A 23,237-nucleotide genomic window follows, 5' to 3' on the forward strand; every position below is an offset into this window, starting at 1 on the left:
AATCAATATTTAGTAGATCCTCCTTTTGCAGAAATTACAGCCTCTAAACACTTCCTGTAGGTTCCAATGAGAGTCTGAATTCTGGTTGAAGGCATTTTGGACCATCACTTTTTACAAAACATCTCTAGTAAATTCACATTTGATTGCTTCCGAGCTTGGACAGCTCTCTTTAACACTACAGATTTTCAATTATATTCAGGTCTGGGGACTGAGATGGCCATTCCAGAACATTGTACTTGTTCCTCTGCATGAATGCCTTAGTGGATTTTGAGCAGCGTTTAGGGTTGTTGTCTTGTTGAAACATCCAGCCCCGGCGTAGCTTTAGCTTTGTCACTGATTCCTCAACATTGGTCTCCAGAATCTGCTGATACTGAGTGAAATCCATGCGTCCCTCAACTTTGACAATATTCCCAGTCCCTGCACTGGCCACACAGACCCCCACATGATGGAACCACCACCATATTTTACTGTAGGTAGCAGGTGTTTATCTTGTGTGAATGCTGCGTTCTTTTTCCTCCATGCATAAGGCCCATTGCCATGTCCAAATATCTCATTTTTAGTTTCATCAGTCCACAGCACCTTATTTCAAAATGAAGCTGGCTTGTCCAAATGTGCTTTAGCATACCTCAAGTGGTTCTGTTTGTACTGTGGGCGGAGAAAAGGCTTCCTCTGCATCATTCTCGCATGCAGCATCTCCTTGTGTAAAGTGTGCCGAATGGTTGAACGATGCACAGTGACTCCATCTGTAGCAAGATGATGTTGTAGGTCTTTGGTGCTGGTCCTAGGGTTGACTCTGACTATTCTCACCATTCGTTGCTTCTGTCTATCCGACATTTTTCTTGGTCTGCCACTTCGAGCCTTAACTTGAACTGAGCCTGTGGTCTTCCATTTTCTCAATATGTTCCTAACTGTGGAAACAGACAGCTGAGATCTCTGAGACAGCTTTCGGTATCCTTCCCCTAAACCATGATGGTGAACAATCTTTGTCTTCAGATCATTTGAGAGTTGTTTTGTTGCTGCTCTTCAGAGAAAATTAATAGAGGGAAACTTACAATTGACCCCCCTAAATACTCTTTTTCTCATAATTGGATTCACCTGTGTATGTAGGTCAGGGGTCACTGAGCTTCCCGAGCCAATTTGAGTTCCAATATTTAGTTCTAAAGGTTTTGGAATAAATAAAATGACAACCATGACCAAATGTATGCACCTGCCTAATTCTGTTTAACCACTTTATGACAACCTGACTTATAAAAACGTCCTGCTGCACCTTTATTTCCAAATACTATATTGTCACCATAGTTTGTACTAGGGACATTATTAAAATCGTGTGTGTCTCCTATATGATTATATTTAACTGACCTTTTTTTTATCGTAACAACCAATGATTTATACAGGAAAATCATGATTAACAAGGTTGCCCAAACTTTTGCATCCCACTATGTATATACATATATAATAGCTTGGCGGATGAGCTTTTTGTCCATAGGCCTTCTCAAAGGGCTAGAGGACATGATCTGTGCATGGAGGAAAAACGTTTTAGCCATTTATTTAGGAAAGGGTTCTTTACAGTAAGAGTGATTAAGATGTGGAATGCGTTGCCACAGGAAGTCGTTATGGCAAACTCTATACCTGCATTTAAAGGGGGCTTAGATGCTTTCCTTGCGTTGAAAGACATCCATGGCTACAATTACTAGGTAATGCCTAATGATGTTGATCCAGGGATTTTATCTGATTGCCATCTGGAGTCGGGAAGGAATTTTTCCCTTTAGGGGCTAATTGGACCATGCCTTGTAAGGGTTTTTTCGCCTTCCTCTGGATCAACAGGGATATGTGAGGGAGCAGGCTGGTGTTGTACTTTATACTGGTTGAACTCGATGGACGTATGTCTTTTTTCAACCAAAATAACTACAACTATGTAACTATGACGGTGCTATATAAATACTAAATAATATGAATAAATATGTAATATAATTCCATATACTGTGTATATGTGTGTATATATATATATATATATATATATATATATATATATATATATATATATATATATATATATATATATATATATATATATATATATATATATATATATATATATATTTATATTATATTTATATATATATATATTTATATTATATTTTCCATTTTCCAAAGGGTTCACATACTTTTTACTGCTACTGTATATGAATTTCAAAGGGAATAAGAAAAGAATGAAAAAAAATCACAATTTCTCAGTTTTCGGCTAATACATCTTTTTTTCAAATACTTTTATTGGAGCATTAAAGGTGCATACAGTAATAGAATGCAATGACATAGCTTTAAATTTGTAGGAAGTGCATTAGCGAATATCCAGAACAATTACAACTTGAACACCTTATGAAGGCATACACATCCAACAGGCTAATACATTTTTAAAATAAAACTTGCTATTGTGGATAAAACACACACATTTTATTTGCCCATTTGTCCCGGTTATTACACAGTTTAAATTGTGTCCCTAATACAATGTATTTTATCTGGAAATAATGGTGCATTTTTTTCTGTTTGCTGATTTTTTTTCTAATGCTATATATCCAATTACTAGCCTTTATTTTCAAAATTAACTGTAATAGACCTTCATGACATGCATATTAAAGAGACTCTGAAGCGAGTCTAAATTCTCTTTTTTTTAGCTTGTATTCCTGTCAAGGACCCTGCTAAACCGCCGCTATCCCGCGGCAAAAATTAGCGGTTTATACCCCCCAAATCCCCCCTGCAAAATCCACGACTTTCTTGGTCGTGGATTTTGCTGCTCATGGAGGCAGGGCTATGAGCTGCAGCTCTGCCTCTATGCGCGTCAATCGCCGCACGCCTCTCCCCTGCCCCTCTCTGTGAAGGCAGATTGAGAGGGGCGGGGAGAGGCGGGTAATGACACGCTGAGAGGCAGAGCTATAGCCATTAGCTCTGCCTCATTCAGGAAGTGCTCCCTGGACAAAGAGGGGATTTGGGGGGTATAAACCCCTTTTTTTTGCCGTGGGATAGTGGTGGTTAAGCTGGGGCTATGGTCCTTGACAGGAATACAAGTTAAAAAAGCGAATTTATGCTCTCTTCAGTCTCTCTTTAAAAAGTCCATAAGGTAACTACTTTTTTTCTCTCCTCATCCTCCAGGATGGCTATATACATGAGATAGCTGGTTCCTCCCCTAAGGAAACACACCCAATACAAAATTTGCATAAAGCCGCCTCTTCCACCATCAGTTTTTGCTGTGTTTTCCACCTAGGAAACACCCGATACAGGCATTCTGTACCTGGTTCTTTTTCCTCTTCCCCTGATAGCTCCTGGAGGCCTGCGGGTGAGCTAGCTTTGGGGCGGCTGTGCATCAAAGGTAGGCACCTTGGTAGCCGTGTTCGCCAGCGGCTCTGGTGGAGATTGGAGCCGAAGGCCGGGAGTTCAGCATCCGCATGGCGTCTTGCCGACACGCGGAAGTAAGGGGATGGTAGCAGAGGTTGCGTTTCATGGATGGAGAAGTATGCAATCGGTGCGAACTACTTCTGCTGACTCGCGTCAGACCCTCCTCATAGGCGGAAGCGCGGCGGCGTTCAAACGCCATTACAGGTTCCAGCTACCAGGAACACAGTCGGAGGATGGTGCAGTCCGGTAATTCCTCCGTGGATGGCCGCAAACTCGCAGCAGATTCAGTGGAGCAGGTATGTCTGATTATCTCTGCTGAGTACTTGCCACGCTGGGGCAGCGATTTTGTAGTACATAGTCATGGCTTGGATAGCCATTTTGATTGCTGTCTCTACTAGCTACTCCTAGTGAGTTTCTTTCTCTGGCATATGACATTATATAATGTTTTTTTATGCAGAGAGGCATTGACCTGTGGGATATTTGTTTAGTTGTTTTGCAGACAAAGACTGTACAACCTGCTTCTAAACTGGTTGAGAAGTCCATGAGATGCTCAAATGGGAAGCTAAATTTTCAGCTGTGCATATCGGCGCATATTGTCTGCTTTCCGCTGATTAAAGTGTTGCCTATGCCATATTTTGGGCCATTTCGCTATAATGCATTGTATAGGAAAAGTACAAAATGCTCACAAAATCGATTTTAAGTGGAACTTGCAGTCCACCCCGATTGCTCTCTCTACTAGCCTATCTCAAGATATTCTGCAAGGCAGAAAATGAGGTTCTTGCCTTGGGATCGGTTTACCCCAGGGAAATATTCTAACAGATTTGGTTGAATTACAAATGATTATTTCATAGCCATTGGTATCTGAACAGATATGTTTGATTAGCAGCTACTTGTGTTGCTGCTTGGGACAATGTTGTTCTTCCCAAATGCCCCCCCAAAGGGTATAGGGACATTTCTGCTGGATTAGGGGCTAGAGAGCAAACTCCTTTCCTCCAATGAAATTAATAGTGAAGGTACTCCAAAAGGGGGGATCAGGCCACTATAATTCTTATTATGCCAGACTGGCTAAAATAGGTTTGGTATCTGCTGTTACCCTACTATTTGGTAGAGGAGCCATTGATCCTGCAGATCTTGGATGATCTTTTGAAGCAGGGGCAGGTATGCTTCCCTCAGTGGACCCTATATCTGAAGTTGGGGTTTACTCAACCTGAACAAAGGCTGTTTTTTGTCTGAAACAGCACAGCTATCGCCGTACAGCAGCCTTCTTTTGTCATTGTAAGGATGAAATAAAGAGTTGAACTTTTTTTTACATAGTGGCAGCTAATGATTCCATTCTTATGATGTGGCTCTCTGAAGGGCGCTGGGTTCTGAACGAGGGTCCATCAGGACAGGTTGTTTCCACTCTGTGGCATGACAGGGAATCTGTCACCTAAGCAATTTACTTCAGGCTACGTTTCCACTAGTACAAGATTTGTTGCAGAAACTACGCAAACAAATTGGCATGCAAATTTATGCAGAATCGCATTTAATTCATATCCCTAGGGGAAGTAGAAATTCTACATTACATACGAATTGCACGCTATGCGGTATGCAACTTCTGAGACGAGTCAAAGATATACAGGCTCTGTCGATCAAAGATCCTTACATGCAAATTATTCCAGACCGAATTGTGCTTAAAGCTAACCCAACCTATTTTTTTCCCAAGGTCGGTTCTAATTTTCGACATCTCAAGAGATTGTCATCCCTTCATTCTGTTATCCTCCCAGAAATGACAAGGAAGCTCATATTACATACATTAGATGTTAAGTCACGGCTTACATGCTTAGAAGTGATAATCTTTTAGGCGATCAAATACTTTTTTGTTTTCTATTTTGAATCGAAGGGTCTAAAGGTTCCCAAGAGCACCATTGCAAGGTGGTTGATGAAAGTTATATTTTCTGCTTATAAAATTCAAGATCAGGAGCCTCCAAAAAGGGTATTAAGGCTCATTCTATCAGATCAGTTTCAACCGCGTGGGCTGAAAGAGCAGGTGCTTCACTTGAGCAAATCTGCAAAGCAGCCATCTGAAAGATTCACCACGCTTTTTGCCAAGCACTACAGGGTGGATCTGTTGTCCAGCCAGGATATGTCCTTCGGCTGGAAGGTGTTACTGAGTATCATCCCTCCCTAAGGTAAATTGATTACTCGTTGGTCTCTCATGTATATAGCCATCCTGGAGGATGAGGAGAGAACTACGGTTAGAACTTACCGGTAGCGGTATTTCTACGAATCCTCCAGGATGGCTACCTTAGTTCCCTCCCTATTATTGGTAGATTTTGTCTGCCTTTATATGGGATTTTATTTTATGTTTATGCCTTTTCTATGTTCCTATCTTGTCTCCACAGCAAAACTGATGGTGGAAGAGGCGGCTTTATGCAAATTTTGTATTGGGTGTGTTTCCTTAGGGGAGGAACCAGCTATCTCTCATGTATATAGCCATCCTGGAGGATTCGTAGAAATACCGCTACCGGTAAGTTCTAACCGTAGTTTTTTTTCTTATATGGTGTCATTTTTTTATTTTTATTTTTACAAATGTTTTAGTTTGGTAACAATAGGGTAGGTGTGTAAGGAGTTAAAATGTAACTTTTAAAAAATTGTATAGCTACATATAAAGTGTAGTAGTAGCGTACGGTAGGGCTGAACGATTTTCGGTTTTAAACCAAAAATTGTGATCAGGCCCAAGACTATCTTCAGATCGTCAATGTAGCGGTTTAGTTTTCACCACTGCCGCTAGTACCTACACTGCTCCCGGCCTCCTCCGCTCCCGGGCCCTGCCCCCTCCTCCAGTAAGTTCCGTTAGCATTCAGTATTTTGGCAAGTTCACATCAGCCTCGCCCACTAGATGGCGCCTGAGCTCCTGTATGGAGCAGACGTTACATTCTCTGCTTGGAGCCCCGGCGATTTCAAGAAAGTGCAGGAGGATTTGGTGCAAACTGGAGTCTGTGTGGGGGAAGGCAGCAGCAACTTTCCCCTTCACATTCCTGTATGTCCTCCTCCCCTAGTCCCTGTAGTGTGTCCTGTCAGTATGGGCTCTCCTGTCCTCCTCCTCATAATAGAGAGCAGCTCTGCCTGTGTTTACAGAGCACAGTGAGATACATGCATCTAATGCTAGCTAACATCCCCCCTGTGTAAAGACTTCTATCCTGTAAGTGACTCATCCATGCCTTGCTGCTGCTGGGGATGTGACTTGCTGGAACTCACTGGGACTTTTTCTTCTGTTCCAGGTGTTTGGGGGGGGAAGGGTAACACTTATCTCATGCAGCTCACTGACTGTTCACCCTGCCAGTTGATATTGTGCTGCTGTTAAACTTTTTTTTTTTTTAATTCTTTTGTAATGTAACATCTGTAAGATTTGCCCTTTCCTGAACTCTGCCACCACCAAACTCCTCATCCATGCCCTCATAATTTCCCGCCTCGACTACTGCAATGCCCTTCTGTCTGGTCTCCCTATGACCCGAATAGCCCCACTGCAGTCCATCATGAATGCGGAAGCCAGAATTATCCACTCCTCCCATCGCTCCACCAGGGCGGCTCTCCTCCGTGAATCCCTCCACTGGCTTCCTATCCAGTCCAGAATCAGATTCAAGATATTGTGTCTGACCTACAAATCTGTCCACAAATCCTGTCCAACCTACATTTCTGATCTTACTCAGAGGTACACACCTAGCCGCTCACTCCGTTCCTCTAATGATCTTCGCCTGGCCCCCCCCCCCGTATTAAACAGTCCCATGCACGCCTCCAGGACTTCTCAAGAGCTGCTCCAACACTTTGGAACTCTCTACCTCCACCCATTAGGGCAGCCCCCTACTTCAAAAAGGCCCTCAAAACTCACCTTTTCACTGTGGCCTACCACCCCTCAAAATTGCTCTAAACCCACAACAGACCTCTGGTCCCTACCTTTCGTGTCTCTATCTCTCCTTCTAGATTGTAAGCCTTTGGGCAGGGTCCTACCTGATCATGCACCTCCATTACTGTGAACCCATGCTATGCAATTGAGTGAACCTAACTTGCCTAATCTCCATGCTTCATCCAGTGACTGACCAAACATTACCTTATGCTCATAATGTGCTGCGTGATCTGGTTTTCTTGTATTCCTGTATTGTCATATTGCTGTATGTCACCCCTAAATATTGTCTATAACCTAAATTAATGTTCAGCGCTGCGTAATATGTTGGCGCTTTATAAATACAATACATAATAATAATAATAATAATGCCTGGTATACATGATGCAACTTTCAACCTGATTGACGGTCAAATCAATTACGGTATTTCTGACAGGTCCGATCAGAAAAACTATTGGAAATCAGATCACTTCTATACAAAAACGATTGGACCTGTTGGAAAATCGATTTGACCATCAATCTGATACAATATTGAATCATGTATACCACACATAAAAAGTAGAAGCTGGTTACCGGTTTATTTTGTACACATTCTTCAGTGGGTTTGCATAGTAAAGCCTGGTGCGCACTGTGCATTTTTCACTTCTGTTCCTATTCCAGTGAGTGATCAGATTGATAATCAGATCTGAGATCGATTGGATTTAAAAGAAAGCTAGCCTATGCACGTATGCAATTTTTAAAATTCCTGATCCCATTTCACAAATTGGATATCAAAAAGGCATTTACTTAGAACGCTAGCCCGTATTTAGATTGATATTTTCCAGCATGTCTGATAAAAATTGAGAGGGGGAACAAAGCTTGATTTGATCAAAATTGTGAATCGAAATGGTGATTTTTGACAGAAATCGATCGATTGAATTTTTTCCTAAAATCGTTGAGGGCTAGCGTACGGTATATTGTACCATGTTAGCCATCAGTAAAATAAAGTTTATGTTGTTGATTGCATTTTGAGAGCTTACTGAAGCTTAAAAAAAATCAAAAAAAAAAAAAAAATCCCACAATCCTGTTGTTTGGTAAAGGCATACAGACCAGGTAAAAAAATAATAATAATTAGGGGATATAGCAGAAACTATTTTAGAAAAAGGGGTATACATACAGTATGTAATTGGGGCACTAACTATGTGTGGGCAATTTTATTTTTGGATGTTACAACCCCCTTTAATACCATATGATAAGAGGATCTATGTTCCTTGGTATCATGTTTATTTCACGTAAAATTGAAAACTCCAGGACAACCTTGTTGAGGGTGTTTGCTTTTTTTATGCAAGCCCATCCGCGGTTTTTATTAACCCTTAGGGCTGGTTCACACTGCAAGAGTTTTTTTTTTAGTGCTAGTGGTTTGAAAAGCTTTATCTAATGCAATGCTATGGGTGATATTTAAGTCATATTGCTCAAGTGAGAACACATACATAGCATTACATTAGCGAGAGCTTTTAAAATCAAAAGCGCTTAGAAAAAGCTCTTGCAGTGTGAACCAGGTGACGTCCTTAGACGTTTCCTAATTGCCGTTTCTGTGCCGCAAATGTCTAAAAACGGCGCTGGTGCGCGTCGATACAGCACCTGAGCGCACCCTGACAAGCCCTTCTTGGCGGATTTTCGGGGTTCCGGGAGCAGTTTTTTCCCTACAGAAATACTGTAGTGATCCCTTACAGAAGTAAGATTCAGGGGTAAAATGAAAGAAAAGATTGTTCTAATCTAATACATCCTGCATAGTTTTGTTTTTCTTGTGTTTTTTTTTTTTTTTTCTGGGTGCACTTGATGGACGGATGTCTTTTTTTCAACGATGTACCCTGCAACAGGCGAAACCCAGGAATCCCTCTGTTTACTTAGACACCTTCAATAAGTCTCCAGTGGAAAGCTTTGCTAAAATACATTTTTTTCTTCCAGATGTTTTTTTTCAAATAATCTGCAGTACCATACTGTGGCCAAAACAAAATGTCATGCATGGCAGATTGTAACAGCCAACTAACCTCTGATGTTCAAGCTTTGGGTTTTGGAAGACAAATAATTGGAGGAAATAAAGCAGTTTTAGGAACTTAATAAAATCCCTACTTGGAACTCCTGTTGGGCTAACAATACCATTTATTATATACTATTATATACCTTACTTGGGTACATTATGAATCTGTGATGAAATTTCTGCATTTCAGTGTCGACACTGATTATCCCAATCCCAAAATGACCAAGCTTGCAGTACAGCCAGTTTTCTAGAAATCATTTTCCTTATAATTTATTTGGTGGATACATTTTAGAAGTTTGATAGAGACTGACTTGTGCAGTGCTGATATGCTTTCTCTCCATAGAAGTTTTTCAAAATCGTCAACAAGGACACCTGAAGTGGGGCGGATATGGAGGCTGCTATATTTATTTCCTTTTAAACAATACCAGTTGCCTGGCAGTTCTGTTGATCTCTTTGGCTGCAGTAGTGTCTGAAGTTTTACTGGGTTATCTGCATGCTTGTTTCAGATGTGTGATTCGGTCAGAAACCTCTGATCTGCATGCTTGTTCAGGGTCTATGGCTGAAAAGTATTAGAGGCACGGGATCAGCAGGACATCTAAGCAATTTGCATTGTTTAAAAAGAAATAAAAATGGAATCCTCCATATCCATCTCACTTCAGGTGCCATTTCATTTATATCTAGCTTGGATTTAGGCCAACCAAATGCACATGCTGTGCCAAGTTGCATACAGTTTGCATTCAATTTACATACTAGAATTGACCATCTGTAGATTTATTTATTTTTGTAAATGAAAAGGGAATTGTATGGGTTTTTTTTTTTTGCTTATTTTTTTGAGGATATTCACCACATCACTGTCCATAGTGTTTGATCTTCTCGTGTTCTTGATGAAAACAAATGAAACGTACTTGAAATCTTGTCATATCCTTATTTTCCATAAATAACCCTTATAGAGCTTGTACTATAAATTGTTCTTTGACTGTCTAAACTTTTTTGAATGTTTGTAACCTATTAGCAGCCCTGCTCGCATTATCTTGTGATAGATGCCTGCAAGGGCGTCTTCTAACGGCATAGTTGCCTAATGCAGCTATGCAGAGCGATGCAGGGAGCTTCTTTATATATACCTGTTTCAGGTGGCTGCATCGGCTTCTTCTCTTCACTCACCGGCGGCGCTACAGCGCTGACACCCTCTCCTGGGTTACAATCGCGTCATATCATGTGATCGGAACTCCGAAGAGGATGTCGCCATTGCAGTGCCGCCAGTGGAGGAGAGGAGACGCCATCCAGCCGCTCAGAACAGTAAATATGATCCCTCCCTGCACCGCTCTGCATACTCTCACTAGATATGCGTTTCTGATTGTGGTTTGCTAGCATGCGCGCCTCAATTGATGTCCCGCCAGTCCGTAATTGGTGAATGTGAACGTGTTCCTAAAGCCGGTCAAAGAGTCCTGAAGTGAATGATCATCGGCATCAGCAAGATGCCTGTGTTGAAAAAAAAAAAAAAAAAAGAAAAAAACCTTACACATACACATTACTTCCTGTGGACTGTACACAAGCTTTGCAGCACGGTGGTATAGTGGTTAGCGCTCTTGCCTTGCAGCGCTGGGTCCCCGGTAAGAATCCCAGTCAGGTCAACATCTGCAAGGAGTTTGTATGTTCTTGCTGTGTCTGCGCGGGTTTCCTCCGGGCAATCTGGTGTCCTCCCACATACCAAAAACGTACAGATAAATTAATTGGCTTCCCCCTAAACTGGCCCTAGACTATGATACATGCACTACACGATACTTACATAGACCTGTGACTATGGTAGGGACTAGATTATGAGCCCCTCTGAGGGATAGTTAGTGACAAGTCAATATACTCTGTACAGCGCTGCGTAATATGTCAGCGCTATATCAAATAAATAAATAAATACACAGGCAAGTGTTGGGACATCTAATGACCAAAAACTTTAAATAAATACGAGTAAAAAAAAATCCCCCATTAATTTTTAACTCCATCCTCAGTTACCAAAATAAAGCACTTAAAAAAACAGTGACAGCATTAGCATAAAAAAAATATACTTAAATGGTTACGATAGATAGATATGTGTGTGTGTGTGTGTGTGTGTGTGTGTGTGTGTGTGTGTGTGTATGTATTTATGTGTTCATGTATGTCATGAGTGTTACTGTTCTTTTTGCAAAAAAAAACCTTTTGTATTGATATAGTATAAAGAAACACAAAACAGAAAAAATACCTTTATTTCCATATAAAATATTTTCACCATACATTGTGCTAGGGACATCATTTAAACGTTGTTATAACCGGGTCAAATGGGCAAATAAAATACGTGGGTTTTATCCACAATACCAGTTTTTATGGGTGGCAGCCCCAGGACCGCCTTATGCAGAAAGATGTCAAGTCCTGGAGCGGGGTTTTGCAGTTGATCGCGCATGCCGGTGCAGCGGCTATTAGATTGTTTGACGGCAAAACCGCCGTCTATTTACATTATACAGCACTGTGATCTACGGCAGCACTGTACTGGGGACAGCCGTGTCACTCGGCTGTCCCCTGGAGAGACTCAGAGAGCGATCGGCTCTCGTAGGCTGATTGGCTGGGGGAGGGGGGGGGAATGGAAAAAAAAATAGGGGATTTTATAAAAAAAAAAAAACACACACAAAAAAAAATTAACATCTTAGCAGCGATCGGAGCCCACCAACAGAAAGCTCTGTTGGTGGGCAGAAAATGGGGTGGAGGATTCATTTGTGTGCTCAGTTGTATGACTCTGCAGCAAACTTTTAAGCTTCAGAGCCCTGAATTGTAAAAAAATAGCCTGGTCACTAGGGGGGTGTAAGCCTACGGTCCTCAAGTTATAATGGCTGAAACTGAAAAATCGTTACCTTTTCTTTTTTTTTTAAAGAAAAAAAAAAATTCTTATTACCTTTAAAATGCATAGGAAATGAAAATATTTCTTAGCAAAAATTACCACCCAAAGAAAGCCTAGTTTGTCCCGCAAAAAAAATAAAATAAAAATGTCATTTTGGTGTTAGAAGTAGCGATAAAGTTATTAGCAAATGAATGGGAGGAGTGTGATATGTGAAAATTGCTCTGGTTTTTAAGGCAGTAGGATCAGCCATACTATGCCAGGGGAAAAAACACATATATAAGTAGATAAATACTTGATCTACTTACATAACCCATGTATTATACTGTCCACGTTTTGATTTTAGTGAATGTTATATAGTAAATGACGAGAATTCTGTTCCTGGTTCAGGGCCATGTCTTTTGCCCACAGTTAAGGCTAACTCGTGATGTCATTTCTGCCCTATACTTTTTTTCTTGTCTCCTCCAATCGCTGAGTCGCCTCAGCCTTGCTTGTAAACACAAGTGAGTAGGGGATTAGGTTTCAGATAAGCAGCTGGCAGGGAAATAAAGGGAAGAGGAGGAATAGATTATAGATAAAAAGAACCCCCAGCATGCAATTCTTTGGCACCGACTACTAAAGGGCCAGTGATCCTTAAAGAGAGACTGAAGCGAGAATAAATCTCGCTTCAGACCTCAGAGTTAGCAGGGGCATGTGTGCCCCTGCTAAAACGCCGCTATAGCGCGGCTTAACGGGGGTCCCTTCACCCCCAAATCCCCCTCCGTAATGCGGGGGAGCGCTTCCTGGTTGGGGTAGGGCTAACCGCCGCAGCCCTGCCCCACGCGCGTCTGTCAGCGCGTGTCTCTGCCTCTCCCCCGCCCCTCTCAGTCTTCCTTCACTGAGAGGGGCGGGGGAGAGGCGGCGTTGCGCGGCTGATAGAAGCGACTGGAGGCAGGGCTGCAGCCGTTAGCCCTGCCTCCAGGAGTGACCAAGCCTGCGACCAAGTGTCGCAGTGGGGGGTTTGGGGGTCAAGGGACCCCCGTTTAGCGGCGCTATTGCGGCGGTTTAGCAGGGGCACACGTAACTATGAGCTCTGAAGCGAGATTTATTCTCGCTTCAGAGTCTCTTTAAAGGGAAGGTTCAGGGAGGGTGGGTAAAAAATAAAAATCAATTTCCACTTACCTGGGGCTTCCTCCAGCCCGTGGCAGGCAGGAGGTGCCCTGGCCCCCTCTCCGCAGGCTCCCGGTGGTCTCCGGTGGCCGACCCGACCTGGCCAGGCCGGCTGCCAGGTCGGGCTCTTCTGCGCTCCAAGGCCCGGAACTTCTGCGTCCCACGCCGGCGCTCTGACGTCATCGGACGTCCTCCGGGCTCTACTGCGCAGGCGCAGTAGTTCTGCGCCTGCGCAGTAGAGCCCGGAGGACGTCCGATGACGTCAGAGCGCCGGCGTGGGACGCAGAAGTTCCGGGCCTTGGAGCGCAGAAGAGCCCGACCTGGCAGCCGGCCTGGCCAGGTCGGGTCGGCCACCGGAGACCACCGGGAGCCTGCGGAGCGGCGGCGAGGGCACCTCCTGCCTGCCACGGGCTGGAGGAAGCCCCAGGTAAGTGGAAATTGATTTTTATTTTTTACCCACCCTCCCTGAACCTTCCCTTTAAGTATGTGATAACTCCAAATCATAACAGCAGAAAAAGTTTTTAAAGTTTTGGTGCAGCTGCATTGCTTTGGTGCTCTGATGGCGAAGCAAGGAACCCAAACTCCTGCAGCTTGATAGTCATTTGGATCCAGCTTAGTTTGTAATGTTAATTTGCAGTTATAGCATAGTCTAGTATATAATTTGGGTGCTGGAGTTCGGCTATTATAGTCAAAATCTGTTAATATTGGTGGTAGGAGCTGGCGGTGCATGGAGTTTGGCTACTATGTAGCTAAGCTCTATATAGCAGCAAAGATATTGGTTGCAGAGCACGGAGCTCAATTACAGTACATGGTAGCCAAACTATCAATAGCGACAAGGGGGTATAAGTGCCAACAGGGGTTTGCCTATTAAATAGCTGAAACCGTGGTATTGGTAGGAGTTTTAAAATGGAGCATATAGCTAAACTCCAAAAATCAGCGGGGGCAAGTGATAGGGTGCTGGGGTTCGGATACTACATAGCTGAAACCCACATTCATTAGGTATGAAAACTTTAAAAGCAAATGTGTATTTATGCTTCTTACGGTAACCGGCCTCTACATCTCTCAGCAGCCATCCATCTAGTATGTCAAGGAGTAATAATGTGCATCCCAAGGCTCCGCCCAAGTTTTTTATTATGTATGTTGTAGCTAGCTGGGCCATTAAACTCTATTAAAAGATGTTTTTACCCTATGAGAGATCTGATTTTTTTTTTTTTTGTAGGCATAACGCTTTTCAAGCGCTGTATAGCATTTTCATACACTGTTCCTGCATTTTCTTACTTTCTTGTTTCCTCCATCTCCAGTCAAAATTTGTCAGTATTTATCTTGATTACGAAAACGTTTTTCAGGGCTGTGGAGTCAGTACAAAAAACATCTGACTCCAACTCCGATTCCTCAGTTTATGAAACCACCGACTGCAGGTACCTAAAATTGCTCCAACTCCTTAACTCCGATTCATTAGTCTGATTCTTACCAGGGCTTTGTGGTTGGTAGAAAAATCATCCGACTCAGACTCCTCAGTTTAATGAAACTACCAACTGCAGGTACCCACAATTGTTCAGACTCCACAGCCTTTCCTTTTTTTTTTTTTTATTATTTCTTTCATTTTACTATGTAGTCATATAGCAATGACCTCTTCTGCAGTGTAATACAGAGAAAGTAGTTATACCACTACCTGTCCCTCAGAGGAGTTCCTAGCCCTAATCCCTTCCATATAACTCTTTATGTATTTAGCGCTAATATTTTTCATGGGATTTTACAAAGACCATAATCATGTGAGTATGACTGTTAGCCTCGGATGTATTTTACTCAACTGCTTGCCCAAAAACCAGATGGGTAGCTGAAACTCCAACCCCTCCGCAGGCAGAATAGTCGTCTGTTTTTTTTTTTTCATGAAGACTTAATAGGCCAACCCCAAGCTCCGTGGTCACCTCGAGTTGTCTTGCTGCAGCTTGCATCCAGGGTTGCATCCATGGGGCTCAGCAGCCGTGGCCTAGTCATACAAGATTCCTCCTCTCCTCAGAGGAATCTCATGCAATTACTCTGTAGCTGCTGAGCTGGAGGTTGCTGCAAAGCTCTTGGGCTGGTATAAGGAGGTAGGAGGCAGGATTTACATTACCTATAGAGTCCAGAGGATTCCCAGATTGTCCTGTTGTCTACCGTTCTAGCTCTGGATCCCTCAAAGCATATTTGACAAGAGCTTGTAGAATGTGCTCTCTTGGCCGTGATACCATCAGACTACGATCTTCTCTGTATTGGGCTTTTTCCTCCATGCACAAGCTGGCTTTGTTCTACTCTGACTGTACTCTCCCATTGTCAGTATTCAGAGGGTCTCTGAAAGAGAAGGTGGGCTTGAGGAAGGTTTTGGAAGCCACTGGACCATTCAGAGGCTGCCCACTACTTAACCTCCTGGGCAATAATTGCTAGCTGTTTGTACAAGCCGCTCTGCGCCGATTTGCCGCTAGCCGCATTAGAGCCCCCCCCCCCCCGAGACCCCGTGCGCAGCCTGGCCAATCACTGCCTGGCTGCGCTAAGGGGTGGCTCGGGACTCCCCCAGAGGCCATGACGTCATCCTGATCGTCGCCATGGCGATGGGGGAAGCCAAACAACAGGATTTCCTGTTTGCTCTGTTTGCCGGAGGCGATTGGAAGGGGTTTTGGGATGCCGCTGCACAACTACTATCATGTAGCTCCCCGCACGGTGCAGAGGATGACCTCGGGTTGGCGGCTGCAAACCGAGCTGTCTGCATGGGACAGACAGCTGCGAGGGGCTGGAGAAAGCCCCAGGTAAGTAAATCAGATTTGGTATCCTGATTCCTTTATAGTGACACTGAAGCGGAAAAAAAAAAACTTGTGTGTGTGTGTGTGTAGTACAGATAAGTAATAGAACATTTTAGCTAAGAAAAGTCTTATATTTTTATTTTCAGTTAGTTTTTTTTTTCTTTAACATTGCATCATTCTCTAATATTTGCAGTTTACAACCTACACTCTATATTTCAAACTATGAAACAGAGCAGAGCTAATTTACCCTTTGAACTTTCCTACAGTAAAACCTTATCTGAAGTTGTCTTTCAGTGTTTCTTTGATTTATAAGCTCTTCAGAAAACGGCACATTCTTCGGGTTGGAGATCTCAGAAGGTCGTTTGCATAGATAACTGAAGCTTCTTAACTCTTCCTGTACTTGAAACGATATGAGACTCATATTGTATCAAAAGTGGAGAATTCGACCACATCCTGACGAAGCCTTCATGTTGGGCAGGTGAAACACGTGTAGGTGGACGGAAGTTATTGCCAAGCAAACATGGGATGAGGCCATTTAAATTGTATATACCAGGGCTGTGGAGTCGGAGTCGGGACAATTTGGGGCACCCGGAGTCGGAGTTGGAGTCGTTGATTTCATAAACTGAGGAGTCTGAGTCAGGAGTCGGATGATTTTTGTACAAAATCCACAGCCCTGTTAAGTATTAGACTAAGGAGTCGGAGCCATTTTGGGTACCCGGAGTTGGAGTCTGAGTCGTGGTTTCATAAACTGAGGAGTCGGAAGATTTTTGTCCTGACTCCACAGCCCTGATATATACACTTTACATGTCATACTGTAACCCTGGATACAGCTGGCCCTAAGCATAGTGCCTTAATTCCCTGTATGCAGCGTGAGAGCAGGATGCTGTTATGTTATGGAGTGCTCCATCACTGTCTGGCCTTACTTTTAATGGTTTTAGCTTATGTTTCATACATAGCTTCATTAATAAAGGGATTGTTTTTGTGTCGGTTAACCAGGGCTGTGGAGTTTGAGTCGAGGAGTCTGAGTCATTTTGGGTACCTGGAGTCGGTGGAGTTGGAGTCGGATAGTTTTTGAAACAAATCCATAGCCTTTGTAAAAATTAGACTAAGGAGTTGGAGCAATTTTGGGTACCTGGAGTAGGAGGTTTCATATGAGTTGGATGATTCTTGTACCGATTCCACAGCCCTGCGCTTAACAGTGTTGAGCCGTCCAATCTTATCTATGCTTACTGAATATTATGTGAAGAGTGATGTCACTATAGCCATCGAGTCGGAGTGATAAGTAAGGAAAGATGCAACGCTGGAGCACAGACAAATGCATTTGCGTGTGCACAGTAGCTGCTAGTCTAACGGGCACATTAGGACATTTGGGGCATTGTGATGGGCAGTGATGCCTATGACAAACAAGGCACTGAGAAATCTTGACATACTAAGAACTTTTTTTCCTGCTACATTGACTATAATACTTTGTCTTTTCCCTTGAAGAAGCATGTTGACTAGGGTAGTCAAAGGAAAGTCAGAAAGCCTGATTCGGCCATTTACAAAAAGATTCTCCTTAAACCAAATGTGATCAGATGGAGGTTAAAATTGTTATACTTGCCTAAGTAATTGAGAGCTTCTGGATAGTCTAGAAATTTCTCATATCCTTCCCGAGCCCACGAATGTTGCCCAGGATCCGTACTGGGCATGTGGAACTCTGCTCATGCATGAAGGAAAAAGCCCTGCATGAACATCTTTGTACTACTAGATATTTACGTACCAAACTCGCTCATAACTAGTACAGAGGCCATGAGAGCATATTCGACAAGGTGCTGCCGAATATGTTCTGAGGGACCCAGTAATGGAACTGTGAGCTCGAGAAGGAACCAGGAAGACTCTGGACTACCTAATATTGTACTTAAATATTGCTTCAGGTATACAGTAGGCTCACATCTTCTCTCTTATTTTTTTTCACAGATGCACCTTCAGATTCCCAAGCACAGTTATAAAAATAAAATTTACTGCTCTTTATCAGGAAAAGGAGGAGGCACCTACTTTGTCACCCTCTCCTATTTATCGTCAAATTTCACCACTGAAAATTCACATCCCGGAGCCAGATGTTCGGAGCCTCATCAGTCCTTTACCATCACCTACAGGAACCATTAGGTATAAATTTGGATAGCTTTATTTTGGGGGATTTTTGCAAATGGGAAACTTTGGTAGCCTAATAGCTGAATGCATTACAGTTGACACAGTTGTGACTTAACAGCATACAGGGAGTTACTGTGTCATGTTGGAGTTTACAGTGAGCAATGCAATGTACTAAACATGGCCATAATCACACACGATGTTACCGCATCTTGCAAAATTGCTCCATGCCCTTGCCATAATTGTTTTTAGATAGGGAACACTGTTTGGAATTGATTATATACCCATAATACCATATTGAATTGAATATATAGGTTCTTGGTGTTACTGCTGCACAATAGAAAATGAGCACTTGCCCCCCCCCCCCTTCCCCCTCTGATTTATGCTTTTCCTTGTTGTGGTCAAACAATCAAACTAAATTAACAATCCTATAGAAAATAATGGTATCAGTACAAATTAAATGAATTGCTTGGATCCACTCTCTTTCCACATATTCAAGTGAATCTCTCCAGTGTAGTTGATTGATAAAACATTTGGCCAACATTGTAATTTTATGTATGGTTTATGTATGAAATTATTTTAGATAAATTGTTCTCTGTATATCTACCCATAGGAAACATTGTTATTGGGTATGTTCATGGTGTATTCACATGCCTCTGTGCATAGTCTATCCCCCTTCTCCTCTCCCGTGCCGCCCCCTTCCCCTCTCCATAATCATTTCTGAACACCTGTAACACCTGCCCAGAGTACGGTGTAATTGCTCATAAATGTACCACTCTGAGTATTTGAACGGTTAGATAAAGTTATCTATGTCAGTCGATGGAATTACCCTTTGACAGGGGTATGAATAATTATGGGCAGCACTGTAAATGCACACACGAGGGGCACATTTTATACATTAGAGGATGCAGTGGCGGGGCGAATGCGGCTGGCTCAGCCAATTTCTTTAAGATGTCATGCTGAAATTGGAGGGAAACAAAAACCCAAAAATTAGTGGAACTCGCTGGTATTGGTTGCAAGGCGATACCCCACAGGTGTGAGGGAGCACACCAGTGTGTAAATTTAAAACCATAAAAATCACTCAATGATGGCAATTGCACAGCCGGCTGGGTTCATACTACCAACACACTTCACACATGCCAGTCACACCTAGGGATTCCATTAAATAACTGCTGCAAATGCTATCAGCTAACTGCCACTATGAAGGTAAAGTTCTAACAGAGGCAAACCTCAGTGGTATGTTTCGCACAATAATAGTGCAACACTTCATAATGGAAGTATGGAGCAAGTTCAATGGTGCAGCAATAGTTGCATATTTCATCCAGCATAAGCACAATTAAAGCCGAGATTTTTGTCTCACAACTATGGAGTATTGCCTCACTGAGGCTCGCACCACTCAGCAGTTTGAGTCCATGGCTGTCGATCGTCCCGCTGTAGTTGAAACTCTCTGCCGCATTTCAAACTTGTTCGCCATACAGCTGCATGCTTTCACATAACTCAGCAGTAGCAGTGGGGTCCCTTTAGAGTGTATATGGATCAGCTTGAACGTGTGCACACGTGTTCCCGTAATGCATACACATTATCCACACCACCCTTCTTGTATTACACCTTCCCTCTGGTCAGCCGGCGATATGCTCCGTTTGTAGGTTTGTGCAGGGCTTGTGGACCATAGGTGCAGAGAGTGATACGCCTTCACCACGCGTATCGGCCGCTTCCGGCCTTAATCATGTGATCAACAGGCAAGGGTTGTGGGTCCGTTTTTTTATATTTCCAGCAGGTGCGACCATAAGGTCGCATTATGATTTCATCATCTTGTAGGCTGCATACTAAGCATGTTCCACCATCTTGTGTACTGGATACTAAATATGTCATATCAGTGCGACTATATCGTCGCATCTCTCCATTGCCATCTTGTGGATATCACGCTAAGTGCATCTGTTAAAGAGTAACTGTTAGGCATAATATGTTAAATCTATTTTCTATTTTAGCCTATTACATACACAAAAAGGATTGTAATAAGGCAATGCAAAAAGTTAAAATCCTTCTTACTTTTTTCCCTAAGAGGTTTTTCTCTCCCCATGCCTGCAGGACGCAAGGCCGCAGAACAGAAATGACAGGCAGGCTGATTGGCTAAAGCCTCTGTCAATCACCGCTCTGCTCTGCGATTGGCCGCCTGCTCCGCCCTTGTCTGCGGCGGTGTAGCCGCTGTAAGAGCGCACGGAGGGGGGGCCAGAGGCTATCTCCTCTCACTGTCCTCTGCCCCCCTCCTCCAGTGTGATGTCCGCGCCCCCCCTTCTGCCGCCCGCCGCCGCATTATCCTTCTTCCCCGCACACAACTTTGGGGAAGGATAAAGGCAGCGCACAGACATCAGGAATAATGTTCCCAGGCGCTGCAGTTCCCCCCCATACTCTCTGCACTGCTGCCGGTGGTAGTGCAGAGAGTATAGGGGGGAACTGCAGCGCTTGGATCTATTGTTAGACGAGTCTTTGCCAGCTGCAGCTTTTCCTCCCCGCTGTGCTGAGGATAAGTGCGGGGAGGAGGGGGGTGCGGGGAGGGGGAAGAATATATCCGGAGGAATCAAGATGGCCCCTGCCATGAAAAGGATGACCCTTTATTTATACTATAAAATTATATTGAAGGAAACCGAGGACAGTGCAATACATCTGTTATGTAAGTAGAGGAAGTATTTATCTACTTACATATGTGTTTTCTTTGATGGGCATGTTTTTGCTAATAGTGCCTCTTTAAAGTCAGGTCGCTTGCAGTCATACAAATGTGCCTAAAAGGTCGCATTGATTTGTTGCCATCTAGTGGACAGGTTACTGATTGCAGTTAGATTTATAATCCTCAGTATTCCAACTTTGGCCTCTGTTTAGTTGATATGAATGCGCTGATCTAGTCGCATTACTAGTTTGCCACTTGTTTGGATTAATTACTAACTGCAGTTGCATTATTAATATATTCTTCAATCAATCTCCATTTAAATAGTATTGCTGCCCTTCTAAACAGAACAGACAGACCATAGTCACTTAATTTGACTGAGATCATGTACAGCAAGACTGGCCTCTTTAGATCATCAAATCATACCCTATTTCAACCTAAAGGACATAGCTTGATCAATTTCTTACTGCCCTATCGACATTAGCATTCATATAGCACGCTAATTCACATAATATAGCTGTTATTAACTATAGATGGCTAAGTGGCATCTATAAAAAGGGGGCAAAGCTAAATTCACTATTAAGACCATTAGGGGTTAAAATACCAAGCTGGTAGATCCAGCGAGTCTCAATCTGTCTGAGTATTCTATCATAATCGCCTCCCCTTGTTGAAGTTTCCATTTTATAAATACCCTTAAATTTCAGTAACTCAGGATTAGCGTTGTGGAAAAGGTGGAAATGTACCCCAACAGGTGACTTATCATATTTTTCCTTCTTCTAATGACAGCCATATGCTGTTGTATACTTTTTTGAGTTCATTAGTGATTTTCCCAACATACAACAGGTGGCATGGACATTCCAATACGTATATAACATATTTAGTATCACAGTTAATGAATTTCTTAATTTCGAATTCCCGGCTGTGCATCGCATTTCTAAATGTCGAGCCACGATCGACTAAACAAAAAACCTTGCATTTACCGCAGGAGTACATGCCCCTTGGTTGTATGTGAGACCCCAACCACATACTCTTAGCTTTAATCTTGGTTGGATTATATTCTGATTTTACTAATATATCCTTGAGATTCGGGGCTCTTTTAGCTGGCAAAAGGGGCGGTCTCAGTTGTGACCAGTGTGAACAAAACCTTGTAACAACTCTGACCGGTCCATGTGTGTCACCGTCACCCTCATTTTTTATTTGTCATTAAGTCAACATGTGCAGTGTTCTCTGCTCGGTTTCTCGCTACCTCAACCATTTTGGAGTCTTATCCTCTATCTAAAAATCTTTTAGCAGTTGCATCTAATTCTCTCTTGAAGTCTACGTCACGTGTACAGTTGCGTCGTGCTCTTAACATTTGTCCTACCGGTATCCCTTTGACTAGGGACCGGGGGTTGAAGCTTGCTGCATGCAGCAGAGTATTGCCTGCTGTAGGTTTCCGATAGGTTCTTGTGATCAGGGTATTTTCATATTTCTCAATTGTCAGGTCTAGGAAAGTAATTTTTTGCTTATTTATTATTATTATTATGTATTTATATAGCGCATCTTACATAGCACTGTACAGTATATATATTATCTTGTCACTAACTGTCCCACAAGGAGCTCACAATCTAATCCCTACCATTGTCATATGTCTATATCATGTAATGTATGTATTGTAGTCTAGGGCCAATTTAGGGGGGAGCCAATTAACTTATCAGTAAGTTTTTGGGATGTGGGAGGAAACCAGAGTGCCCGCAGGAAACCCACACAGACACAGGGAGAAAATACAAACTTCTTGCAGATAGCGCCCTGGCTGGGATTCGAACCAGGGACCCAGCGCTGCAAGGCCAAAGCGCTAACCACTACGCCACCGTGCTGCCCATATTTATGTCGACCGTCAACCTTATGTTACGGTCATTGTGACTGAGTTGGTCTAGGAAGGAGGCCAATTGCTGTTCAGGGCCCCGCCAGACCAAGAGCACGTCATCGATATAACGAATCCAGAGGGCGGAGTGTCCCTTGAAGTCATTATGCTCATATACCTCCCTGCGCTCCCAAAAACCAAGATGCAGGTGTTATAAACTGTTCTTATCACCTTGCTTCGACACCATCGTCTCACAGACTGTGAGATCACTTGACTCTCCACACAGCAAACAGGAGATAGACTTTCTCAGGCTTCTTCAATGTTTACGTTATTTATTCAAGTCACAGAAAGACAGATAGATACAGTCATCATATCCTAGCTATGCCAATCTTCATGTTGCGTTACAAGCTCGTGATGAGACTCCCTGCTGAAATCTATCAGGTACCTTCTTCCTAACTACGTTACACTAAACTACCTATGTACAGCATACATTATATCAGATTACAGAAAGGAAGAACATGCTTAG

General features: G+C 42.9%; 1 protein-coding gene across 1 annotated transcript in view; it reads left to right on the top strand.

Annotated features, from left to right (window-relative positions):
• FOXK1 (forkhead box K1) overlaps window positions 1–23,237 on the top strand; it is a 151,237-nt gene that overhangs the window by 28,653 nt on the left and 99,347 nt on the right. Inside the window, exon 2 of the mRNA XM_068244904.1 lies at window positions 18,036–18,224. Within this exon, the coding sequence (XP_068101005.1) occupies window positions 18,036–18,224 (189 nt within the window). The remainder of the gene's footprint in view (window positions 1–18,035; window positions 18,225–23,237) is intronic.

Source organism: Hyperolius riggenbachi, chromosome 7 (assembly GCF_040937935.1).
Source record: "Hyperolius riggenbachi isolate aHypRig1 chromosome 7, aHypRig1.pri, whole genome shotgun sequence".
In the NCBI taxonomy this organism is placed as follows: Eukaryota; Metazoa; Chordata; class Amphibia; order Anura; family Hyperoliidae; genus Hyperolius; species Hyperolius riggenbachi.